Here is an 11,617-nt window from a genome sequence, read left to right on the forward strand (position 1 = left end):
GTCTCGCCTGGGAGAGTCACCCTAAAGGAGTGACACTGCTCCCGGACAAGCTTGCAACTGGGGAAGCGGCGGGCTTGCTCCCCAACCCTGCTGCATCCCAAAGGGCCTTTTTGAGAAGACCATCCAGTCAGTGTCTTTTGGGACAAACCTGAAGGGAACTTCATTTTTTTCAGGCTATCTCTGGGACAAACTCCACATCTCAATACACATCCTTGTTACTCCCGGATCCTGCTCCCCAGCTATAAAGCTATAAAGCCTCATTCAGTATGGCTGCCTTTGCTATTTGTACTTGCTTGAGCCCATGAAGCTGTTTCACATAAAACTCGTGAATCTTTGATAGGCGCCTACCTCACGCCTTGTGTCGGTTGAACCTTTGTGCTCTCCCAAATCTACTTCATGTTATCGCTTCTGGTTTTTTTTTTTTTTTTTTTTTTTTACCACTTTGGTGCCATTCACAGCTTGACTGTGCTCACAGTACCCAGAGCAAAGCAGAAACCAAAGCCATCTCTCAGGGTCAAATCTGGCCTTGGCACTGAATAGCTGTGTGACCTGGGCAAGCCCCTTCACCGTTTGCCTTGGTTTCCACATCTGTAAAAACAGCTCTCCACCCAGGCCCACCCAGCCAAGAGCTTGTCCTGGAGCCTCCTCCCTTTACCGCAGCCACAGTAGTGCAAGTTCCCAAACTTCAGGGACAATCTTTGTTTTTTTCCTATTTGTATCCCAGGACTTAGCATTTAAGAGTGAGGCACTTAGTAGGTGCTTAATAAAGATTTATTCATGGACTGACAAGGTTAGAAGGAGTGATGATCCTTAGAGCAATTAGATGGAATCACCATCCATAAGGGCAGTGACCCCGGCTCTGGACAGGGACTCCACCTTTGGAACCTTGTCCTGGGGAGGATGGCATGACCTGCTGGGGCTCCCTCCGGGGGCATCTGGCAAAAGTGCTAGGCCATGACAGTGGCCCAGCTAGTTAGGTGAACTGGTTGTCTCCTCCCTCCCGGCTCCGGTGCCATGATCGCTCAGGGTAAACAGCCACAGTGGGTTCTAGGGGGGCGGCCCCTGGGGACTCCCTTATGGCCCAGCACAGGCTTGGCACTTTAGAAAAGGGTAAGGGCACCTTTCCTCCACCTCCTTCCTTCCTGCTCTTTGCTATCCTAGGGCCTCTTGATCTGGCCTCCCCACAGTATCAGAGACAGCCCCTAAACCTGGGTGACCTCGTCAGCCTCGCTCTTCTCTCCCCCACACACGTAAGGCAGCATCCCATCCTTCCCACCCCCAAAAGTCTTGGGCAATAATTCCAGGATCCCGGGGACTTTTGTCCCCTGTGAACTGAGGGGAACGTTGTTTTGAAACTGGTCAATTTGGAAGAACAGTGATAACTGGGAGGAAAAATAATTGCTTTGTGTGGGCTTCAGAAACGAGCCCCCCTAAATGTGATTTTCCACGTGTCCACGCTTGCTGGGTCAGTCACAGTGAAGGCCCGGCCTCCAACCACAGTCCAGGAGGCAGGACAGGACGGGAGGAACCCACTCGGCAGCCTGGTAGCCTCGGCAAAGGCCCGGAGAAGGCAGGACGGTCGCAGGAGGACTTGTCCAGGGTCCCTCAGCGAATCCCAGAAGCCCAGCCTTCTTTCCACTCCAACACGCCGGGCTTCGAAGGACGAGTGGGTGAGATGTGGACAGGGAGAGTTAAGTTAGCGGGGGTCACTTGAGGAGGAACCCGGAGGGCAAGGGAGCTGAGGCGGGAACCCTGGCACCCCCTTTGGGGAGGTGAGCGGTGCGGCGTGGCCGGAGGGAAGAGATGGGAGCAGGAAGGAGCTAGGGCAAAGGAGAGATCACTCCTGACACTTAAGTGCCAACTCAGTGCCTCGCCGAGCGCCGGGGGCTCGTGAAAAGTGGGCACAAAGGGGCACTGGAGGAAGGCCGCGGGCAGAAGGAGAGGGCGATGGCAGTCACAGCTGCCTGTGGACAGGGCCGGGCTCTGAGCTCAAGCCCACTCCTCCTTCTCGCCAGGGAACAAGCCCCTGGTCCCCGAGCTCCGCCTCCGGCCCCGTCTAGGACCCGAGGCCCTCCCTGCAGGGGTGGGTGCCCCATTCACCTCCTCTCTCTTCTCTGGGACTTCCCTAGTTCCCACCCGCCCTCGGGCCTGCTGGCGTTCCAGATGTAGAAGCAGTGACGGGACCCCAGAAGCCGAGGCTTCTAGAGCCCAAAACTAAGGGCGGAGGTAAAAACTGGGGTGTCAAGACCGGATTAAGGGAGACCCTTTTCATTCCCCCACTTCCGTCCCCTCCCTGCTTCCCTGAGGGATACCTGGGGACGTCTCCGGGGAGCGGAGGGCTGTGCGCTGAGGAGGGTTGGGGCCGGCTTGGCCATGGCCCCTCACCCAGGCTGATGGGCTCCAGCACAGGCCACCTGCAGCAGCTCCAGAAGTTTGGCCAAGAACTGGGGGACAGGCCTCTCGGGGTGCCCCTCGCAGAGGGGGCAGGGTCCCGAGGCAGCTCCCCCCCTGGGTCCCCACAGGTGGGACCCCAGGTGTTCCAAGGAGCGCTTCAGCCGGTTCACAGTCCTCCCTGTCAGTGGACCCTCCTCGTAGCCAATCACAGACAGTTCCAGGGCAAAGCAGTGCAGAACCTCCTTTGGGCACACCTACAGAGACCGCCATCTCCGTCCTGCCCTGCGGCTCCCCGGGCACAGCCCCAGCCCCATCCCATTCTGCGGCCTTCCCCTGGCGGGCCCACCGCCTCCATCCTGCCCCGGGGGGCTTCTAGCAGAGACGCCCGACTAGCCACGCCCTCCCGAGGGGCCCCATCATGGGCCCAAACAGCGGCTCCTCAAAATGTGCCCCCCAAGACCCCAAACTGCCAACTTGAGGCACATCCCCTCCCAAGGCAGGGGACTCCAAGGGAAAGGGTGGGGGGGGCGGGGACACTTGCCTCAGACCCCCCAGGGCCAACAGGTTTGCCTCTTCTTAAGGGCCCTTTCTCCTCCCCCCCAAATATCAGAGAGAAACGAGGGTCCCCCAGGGGAAGGGGACAAGGCCGAGCATACTCACAGAGAGACTGTCCGGAGTATAGAGGGTCCCATCATTTCTACTGCCCTGGGATTGGAGGGGGCAAGAGCTGGCCACCGGAAGGTCCAGGCTTCGCTTCCAACGCGCCTGCCATCCCTCGCCCCCTCCCGGCCCCACCAGCCTGCCCACTCACTAGGTCCTCCATGATAGCTACGAGTCCCTCGAAGGGCTCCCAAGGGCAGCTGGGGGGCCCCAAATCGGGGCCCCCCACGGAATGAGTCAACACAAGGAAGGCCCAGAAGAGCCACATGAGGGGTGGCAGGGAGGGGAGGGCCACCCATCTCCCCGGCCTAGGGAGCAGGGAGACTCAGGCACCTGGAGGAGACAGAGGGGAGGGACAGGGTTAGAGTGCAGGGGGGAAGGGCAGCGTCCTGAGAGCCTGCGGTGCACAGACGCCCCCAAACCGCAGGCGGAGGTGTGCCGGGGAGACCTTAGCTTCCGTGCCCCCCCATCCCGTGTGCCAGGTTACCTGCCACATGTCGGCCCTGGTTCAGGCAGCCGAGGCATCTGGGAGGGCAGGGGAGAGAGCCCCCTCCCTAGCGGGAGCACTTGCCCGCCTCAGTTTCCTCCTTTCACCTGGGGGGGGGGGTCCTACTTGGGCTGGGCTGTGCAAACCTTCCTGCTAGCTCTTCTGCACTGTTTGGCTCTGCGTCCTCTGTCAGCCCAGGGCTCACCAGGCGGGGGCCCGGCCACCTTGGGGTCCCTTTCTCTCCCCTCCCCACCCCGTCACTCACTCATCCTTGCATCTAGGGGGCTCCTCCGCTCGGCTTCAGCTAGGAATGACAAGTGGGCGGTTTCTGGCTGGACTTGGAGGCAGCCCCTCCCCAATCCGGCCGGGCAGCCGGAGAAGGTGAAGTGCCGGACGTCATCGGGGCGCCAGGGATACATGGACACACCCCCTCCTACCTTTGACCTCCCTGGGGAGAAGAGTAAGCTAGGGAAACTGAGGCGGCTCAGAGGAAGAGGTGCCCCCCTCCCCCCGACCGAGCAGCAGGGACGGGAAGGGCTGGCAGGCTTCTTGGGGGGAGGGGCTCGGAGGGGGCTAATTTGGGAAGGGAAGACCTAAGTGAGTTTGGGGAGAAGGGTCTTGGGGGGGACTTGAGGAACTCTAAAGCGATGGGAGACGAGGAGGAAGGAATCTTAAAATGGAGAGGGTCCGGAGCAGGGAGGCGGTCTTGAGGGAGGAGCCTGGAAAGGTCTGGAGGCAAGTCTTGGGATCCGGGGTGTGGGGGGAGTCTTGGGAGCAGGGGGAGGGAGGGGCCTGGGAGGACTCGGGAGTGTGGAATGGGGGGGAAGAGAAGCTGGAGGCAGAAGTCTTGGGGTTGGGGAGCTGGAAGAGGCTTGGAGTCTTAGATTGGAAGAGTTGGGGTGCGGATCGGAGGTGGAGGGGTAAAGGAATCTTGACGGGGGGAAGGTTGGGGAGAGAAAAGAGAGAGCAAGGCAGGAGTTGGGACTGATGGGAATCTGGGAGGGAGGGAGTCGGCTAGGATTGGAAATGGTAGGGGGCGGGCTCAGGAGGTAAATGATGGGAGACTCAGCCAATAAGGACCGACGTCACTTCACGCAGCTGGGTTATTGGTTCCTCCTTCGTATAGAAAGGTCAGGCTCCGCCCCTACCGTAAAGTGCCACCGCCGTACTTCCCAGGCCCTGCCCTCTTTCTCCGCTGACTGGCTTTGCCGAGTGTCTGCGCCTGCGCAAACTCTGGAAAACAGCCCTCGCCTCCGCGCCCGTTCCTTTCGTGCTTCGGCGCCGCGCGGGTGAGGAGCTCACGTCTCCAGCTTCTGTCGCCGCCGCCACCGCTTCCGCCGCCTCCATCCCTGCTCTGCGCCCGCGTCGCCCATCGACAGCATGCCGTCCAAGGGGCCGCTCCAGTCCGTCCAGGTCTTCGGACGAAAGGTAGACGCGAGGGTCCGCGCGGGGGGGAGGGGGAAGAGGGACTTCCGGTTCCGCCGGGCCCGGGCCCACGTGTTTGCTCCTGGGGGAGTCTCCGGGGCGATCTCGGGCTTCTGAGCTCGCCTTTGACGCCTTCCAGTCCATTCGTGCTCTCTCCTTCGGGTGGGGGGATGTAATGGAGTAACCGTGGGGCCGGTGGGTGCGTGGCGTGACTTGGGGCTGCCGGGAAAGTCGCGCGGCTCCGTGGAAAACTCCGACAAAGCCCTAGGAGGACCCTAGATGCGAGTGCTGTGGAACCCGGCCCGCCTCTGCTCCCTAGCACCCCCCTCCCTTCCCATAAGCTGCGCAGGGCCTCTGGCTTTCCCGACCTCCACACGTGCACATGCGCATGCATACGTGTGCATATGTATCACAGAAGCTTGCAAACTTTGGGCAGAACAAAAGAGCCCCCTTCCCCACCCCCGAGTTCCCTAATCTCCCCCACCTTCAGCTTCGTAAGAGATTATGGGGCTCCCCTGCGGGCGCGGTCCCTGGCCTGGGATATCCTGCAGACCATCCCCCCTCGCATGGAAATAGTCACCTGCCAGATGGGGCACATTGTGTCTCACTCAGACCAGACCCTTCCCAAACTTGATTGCGGCTCTTCTCTCCCAGTGCTAGTTCTTGAGCCTCCCTCATGTCTGGCATCTCCCCAGCCTCTCAGGCGATGGTGATAGTTATTTGTCAGTCTCAGCATGGAAGGAAGTTGGTCTGTCAGGGGATTAATTGCCCCTTTTTTCTTAATGGGAAAAGTGAGGTCAGAAGAGGGGGGAAGCTGCAAGGGCACTATGCCTTCAGACTTGTGAGTTACTTGTTGGTAGGTCAGTTTGCGTGTTATCTTACATTCAGCAGTCACAAAAAGAGCATCCAAGGCAGGATGAATCTTGCTTTTCCTGAATTCTTATCCAGCACGCTTTATTATGCCATAGGTTATTAAGCCATACTTCTTCACAAGGCCTTTGCCTGTTTTCCTCAGTTAAATGAAGGTTTTTGATTGGGAACTTTAAAAACTAAAGATCTTAAATGCTTAGCTGATTCTTGGTGAGTTTGAATTCCTCCTCTCTGTATAACTGAATCTCAGGCATTTTACTGTTTCTTCATCTTTAAAATGGATTTAATATTCCTGCCTACCTTGCTGGACTTTTCCCAAACGGTGCTCTTGGCACATCTTAAAACAGTACTTAGGAAAAATTTGTCAAAAACCACAATAAAGTGACTTCTGATATTGGCCCTTCAGCAGTGCTGAGCAGGCCACTACATCCATAATTTAATTTTGTGTCTAGAAAATGGAGGAACTACTTTTAGAACCCAACTTTTATTGTAATTGTGAGAAAAGGACTTAGTAGTCCTTAAAGCCACATAGAAATGTGAATTGTTTTTCTTCCTAGAAAACTGCCACCGCTGTGGCCCACTGCAAGAGAGGCAATGGGCTGATCAAGGTGAATGGGCGACCACTGGAGATGATTGAGCCTCGCACTCTACAGTATAAGGTACTTGGACTGGCCTGCCATAGCCCTAACCGAGTATCCTCCACACCTGCCTGACTCCTTTAGCTCTCCCTTCATCTCTTTTGGGAAGAGAAAAGGCAAAGGCAACCCCAGCTCCCTTGCTTTTTTCTGCTCAGAGTGAGGGGGGCGTAGCTGTACCTTCTGTTAAGACATTGAGCTAGAGCAAGGTGGCCCTCTGTGCTTATGAGCTAATCAGTGGAAGACATCATTCCTCCACTTACTCATTACCTTTGGAAGAAACTACAGAAATTGTCACACTCTTTAAATGGTGTCATGTATACTGAGTCCCCTCTATATTTGGCTGGCAAGCATTTATTTTATTAAGTTTGTGCTTTGGAAATACAGGTACAAGCAAGAAAGCCCTGGCTCTCCAGGACCTTATGAGAGAAGACAACACATAAGGGAAGGATGTTGAGATCTTGAGATCTCATGAAGGATGGCTGCCTTAAACCCCTCCCCAAAAGAGAGGCCTTGGAGTAGAAAGGGAGGGGCCTAAGGGATGGGAGACATTTCAGAGTCGGAAGGTAGCTGAAATGTGGTAGCTAAGGCTAGGAAGGACTGCTTGTGTGATTCCGGGCAGGTTCAGGCTTTTATAGATGTTCAAAGTGGGGCTCTGAGCCCTCTCTGCAAATCATTATTACATAACTGATTTTCTTTACGGGTTCTCATCACTCAGTGTCATCTCTTCAAGAACTGGGGCTATTTCTATTTAACTTTGTCATCTAGGCGCCTAGTGCTGTCTCGTTTATAGTTGGTACAGTTGGATACCGTCACAAAATAGTGTTGGGGGCCCCTCTTCAGGCAGGAAAATGAGTCTTCTTTGAGTGGAAGGCCATCATAGTAGGAGAGCAGGTCATTTCTCTGGTCATTTGCAGTGACTCCTGTGGTATCCAAGGAGCGACTGCTGATACCGGCCAGCCCCTGATTTGGGTTTCTATTGTCTTGCAGCTGCTGGAGCCTGTCCTCCTACTGGGCAAGGAACGTTTTGCTGGTGTAGATATCCGGGTCCGTGTAAAAGGAGGAGGTCACGTCGCCCAGATTTATGGTGAGTTGGGTTTAGGTGTAAGGAGGAGCCTAGGAATTTTTCCATAAACCAAGAGGCTGATGGGGATGGAGTTACAGATTAATTGCTGACTTACCTCTCTGCCTTGTCCTTTCCCTACAGCTATCCGGCAATCCATCTCCAAAGCCCTGGTGGCCTATTATCAGAAATGTAAGTGAAGGCTGAGTGATAGGTCAGCTGAAATTCATCATTTCCATAACCTTCTGATTCCTGTGTACCACTGTTGGGCACTGGTGGGAGGGGGGTTATGACTTGGAAAAAGTATGGTCTGAAATTGGTCTATTAATTTGTCTTTGGGGATTATGGTTGGTGGGTGATTCCCTGGAATGCTCCCCATAGTGAGGGCAGGTGAACTGGTCGGGATTTAACCTCATTTGGCTATTACAACCTGTGGGTTGGTAGGTGCGATTTTTGTCCTCCATTTGTAGGTGAGGAAATTTGAGAGTAAGAGAGATCAGGATTTGCTCTGGGTCCCTTGGCATCTGCCTCTAAGACAGTGTTTGTACTTGGGGCCAAATGAGAGTGAAAGCAGGTGTGCTGGTCAAGTGGTCAGTGCAGTCACAGTCTGCCCTCTTCTTCCTCCCTCCTTCTAGATGTGGATGAGGCCTCCAAAAAGGAAATCAAAGACATCCTTATCCAGTATGACCGCACTCTGCTGGTGGCTGATCCTCGGCGCTGCGAGTCCAAGAAGTTTGGTGGACCTGGGGCCCGGGCTCGCTACCAGAAATCCTATCGTTAAGGCAACTGCTACCATTGTGGGGGTTTTTGCAATAAATTTGGTATAAACCTTTTGAGATTTGAGAAGCTTGAATGTGGATGGGACCTCTGTCCTAAAGAGCCAAGCCCTGGATCTGACTCTACCCATGTGGAGGCTCCAATTTGAAGTAGCGGTTGTTTTCCACAGTCGCCTTCTACATGTGGGTTTGAGTCCTTTCCCCTAGGCCTTAAAAGCCAAAGGCCCAGGTCCTTGCCCTAAGGAAGCCATCACTTAGGAAATTGCTTGTTCAGTACTATTTACCACATCTTCCTATCTTGATTCTGTTGATTCCCAGGGAGTCGGGGACAAGGGGCAGGATTAGTCAGGAGAGATAGGAAGTGATGCAGAAATTTGACAACTCGGCTCCATGTAGAAAGGTGAAATGAGCTTTGTGTGTGCTGATGTGCCCCGGAAGGCCTTGCAGGGCAAGGTTAGAAGAAGGGATTGGTGATGGGCCCAAGGGTCCTTCAGGAAAGATGAGGGCTTGGGCACTGGCTGCAGGCCCCACCTGGCACTGATCCAAGGAGCATGAGGACACATTTGCCCTTCAGAAGCACAGAGGACAGGAAGGGGAGCCCACTGATGGCTTCTGGATGAAGCCTCTTGAGCTGGTCAGGGTGCAGGATCTGAGGGCTTGGGTAGATTATCTGATAGGCCCTGAAAGACCTGCCCTTGAAGATTGGTTTTTTGGCAGGGAAGGAGGGAGGGAGGAGACCCAACCCTCCCAGGGCTAGAAATTTGAATGGGAAGGAAGAGGATGTACGAGACCTAGGGCCAAAGATATTGTGCCCTGGGCAGGTGGCCCTGGACAAGTAGCATGGATCCGTTGACCTCAGGCTCCTCATCTTTAGAGTTAAGTGGGACCAGCTGATGTCCCTTCCACCTCTGAAGTTCGGGTCCTAAAAGCTCCAGGGGGAGAACTCTGAGGGCATTTGCCTTCTTGTTTGGCTGAGGGTCCAGCCCCTCACCACCATCACCCTCCGATGGGTTCACTTACCAAGTCCTCCTAGCTCTGAAATGTCTGCACGTGTTGCCACAGCCATTATTTGGATTTAGGTTGTTGGGTTCAGAAAGAATTGTTACTTAGCTGACTTTAAGAGCCGATCCGGTAACAGGGACGCGAACCCGATTGCAGATGGGAAAATGACAAATGAGCACTTTCCTACCCGGAAAGGAAAGGTTTTACGAGAGGATGGAAACTGAAAGAGTCTGGGATATGTGCCTTAAATGACTGGAACTAGGTTTCCCAGGGAACCCGGGTAAGGGTAGAAACCCTGCTCCAAGGGAAGCCCTCATTTTCTCACTTGGCACACCTTTGCGCAGGTGGAAGATAGAGCTCTTTGCCTGTGAGCAGGTTCCTTCCAACCTCAACATCTGGGCCTCCCTGCCGCCTCAGCTTTAGAGGGATGTGGCTTGCCTCCTCCCTCACCAGGAACAGCTGGGATGCATCTGGGGCTGAATGATTGCCTGTATACCCCAACCCCTCCCCTAGGGGGAGGAGGAAGATGCAAAACAGAATTCCCCCCCTCCTACTTGCCTTAGTTGAAGGGGGGAGTGGAATGCTGGGAATGCTCCTGACTGGGAGCGTTGGCTGGGAATTTTCCTTCCTTCCCTTGGATGGCATCCTGGAAAGCCGGGGGCGGGAGAAGCATGGCCTGGGAATAGCCCTTATACGGTAGGTCCCTAGCCCGAGCCTTCCCTCCCCCCTAGCTGCAGAGGGCTGCAGCCTGTTAGAAGCCATGGGGAGGGAGCCCATCACCCACAGAGCACTGTGTGGGTGGGAACTTCTAATCCTACAGCTGGACTGGATGGAGAGTCCAGAGAAGGCCCGGATTGTCCGAGTCTCGCCTGTGGGTTTGCGGTAGGCAGAACCTGCAGGCGGAGAAGCCCCGGCTCTGGGGGGAAGACAAGCTCAGGATTGCCCTTCCTGGGCCAGATGTACCAGCTACTGCCAGGGCTTGGCCCACTTGGACCCAGTCTCAACTGGGGGGGACTAGCAAAGTGGCTTGGACTCGGGTGTAGGAGTAGGGACTGCCGAGCAGCCCTCCACCCTTAGGCCTGGGAAGCTGGGGGTCCTAAACCATGGGAGGACAGGCCCCTGGCTGGAGTTCCCACAGCTATTTCTACATCCCGTCCTCAGAAAGCCGCTGCCCGGGGGAGGCTCGCTCCCTGTGTTTCTCATTTCATCCACACCACCCGGTGAAATAGGTACATTTTACAGATAAGGAAACTGGCAAGTGGCGAGACTTGGGGGTCAGGGGCGCTATCTGAACTTGCGGCATGTGATCTGGAAGGAAAGGAAGGCCATTCAAAGGCCCATTCTGGACTGAAAGAACCAAATCTCCCTGAGCTCCAGAGGACCCGGAAGTGATTGTTTTTGGAGTTGGAGCCCCTGGCTTTGCCCCTTTGGGCTCTGAAGACTCCAAGGCACTGATCTTCAGAGATGGGCTCCTGCCCAACCAGTACACTCAGGCTCCTGAATTGTTCCCAGGCTTCAAACCCACAAGGTCTCTGGCCCCCGTCCAGCTCTTCCCACTAGACCAGGTTTCAGGCTTCCCAGGAGTCGAGTCTCTGCCCTTGGACCAGGAGCTTCCCCAAAGCACATACCGTGTCCCCCATATCCAGCCACTAAAAATGAAAGAGCTTCAATCCATTTATTGGGGGGTTGGGGACCTTGTGTTTCTGGAGAGAAAGTGAGGGGCTGGGATCAGTGCTGCATAGAGAGGGGCTTGGGAGTTAGGGAGCACTGCCCCTTCAAGGTTAGGTGAAATATGGGGTATTTCTTTCCCAGATCCCCAAGCCCCCACGCCCTTCGGAGAACTCCCTTTCCCACAGAGTTTTGAGAGGAGTGGGATGGACAGTATTTGGATGGAGCTGTACAAGAGAAAACACCCCCATGTGCAAACATAGAAAATAACATTAATTATTAATAACATTAAAGGCAGCCCCCTGTGGGTTTTCAAAGCACTTGATGGGCCCAGCAGACCTCTGTACGGACACCTGGGGCGTGGCCAGGAACCTGAGGCTCCAAGCCCGCTCCAGAGCAGGCCCCGAATGTCCAGATCCTCACAGGCCCTTCGATAGCTTCAAGTCTTTTTGGAGAGCCCCGCCCTGCCTCAGCTCACGTTCTAGGGGCGCCCTCAGCAGCGCCCTGCACCCGCCGCTGGCCCGGGAGGTCCAGGGAGGCCAGCAGAGGGGCGTGATTCAGGCGGACCTGGGCCTTGGCCGGACCCAGCCTGCCCCCTCCCCCCACTCGGATGCTGACGGTGGTAGAGTAGCTGGGC

The 11,617-nt window shown here is 55.6% G+C and overlaps 2 protein-coding genes across 2 annotated transcripts; both read left to right on the forward strand.

The window, feature by feature from the left end:
• The first annotated feature begins 3,286 nt into the window (after nucleotides 1-3,286).
• Nucleotides 3,287-4,969, forward strand: LOC127556127 (uncharacterized). The gene is made up of 2 exons (XM_051989019.1): nucleotides 3,287-4,001; nucleotides 4,668-4,969. Exons 1-2 carry the CDS (start codon nucleotides 3,287-3,289, stop codon nucleotides 4,832-4,834), a joined length of 882 nt encoding a protein of 293 aa, XP_051844979.1. The 3' UTR covers nucleotides 4,835-4,969.
• On the forward strand, nucleotides 4,877-8,367 carry RPS16 (ribosomal protein S16). Its single transcript, XM_051989018.1, has 5 exons — nucleotides 4,877-4,969; nucleotides 6,394-6,495; nucleotides 7,462-7,558; nucleotides 7,679-7,726; nucleotides 8,170-8,367. The coding sequence occupies exons 1-5, from the start codon at nucleotides 4,922-4,924 to the stop codon at nucleotides 8,313-8,315; spliced, it is 441 nt and encodes a 146-aa protein (XP_051844978.1). The 5' UTR covers nucleotides 4,877-4,921; the 3' UTR covers nucleotides 8,316-8,367.
• The last annotated feature ends 3,250 nt before the right edge of the window (nucleotides 8,368-11,617 follow it).

Source organism: Antechinus flavipes, chromosome 3 (assembly GCF_016432865.1).
Source record: "Antechinus flavipes isolate AdamAnt ecotype Samford, QLD, Australia chromosome 3, AdamAnt_v2, whole genome shotgun sequence".
Taxonomy (NCBI): domain Eukaryota; kingdom Metazoa; phylum Chordata; class Mammalia; order Dasyuromorphia; family Dasyuridae; genus Antechinus; species Antechinus flavipes.

Bases quoted from the DNA above. Each gene is read 5' to 3' on its own strand.
- RPS16 (XM_051989018.1), top strand. From the start codon at position 4,922: ATGCCGTCCAAGGGGCCGCTCCAGTCCGTCCAGGTCTTCGGACGAAAG. The intron at 6,496-7,461 runs GTACTTGGACTG...ATTGTCTTGCAG, and splicing joins CTCGCACTCTACAGTATAAG to CTGCTGGAGCCTGTCCTCCT. The intron at 7,559-7,678 runs GTGAGTTGGGTT...CTTTCCCTACAG, and splicing joins TCACGTCGCCCAGATTTATG to CTATCCGGCAATCCATCTCC.
- LOC127556127 (XM_051989019.1), top strand. From the start codon at position 3,287: ATGAGTCAACACAAGGAAGGCCCAGAAGAGCCACATGAGGGGTGGCAG. The intron at 4,002-4,667 runs GTAAGCTAGGGA...TCCTTCGTATAG, and splicing joins TGACCTCCCTGGGGAGAAGA to AAAGGTCAGGCTCCGCCCCT.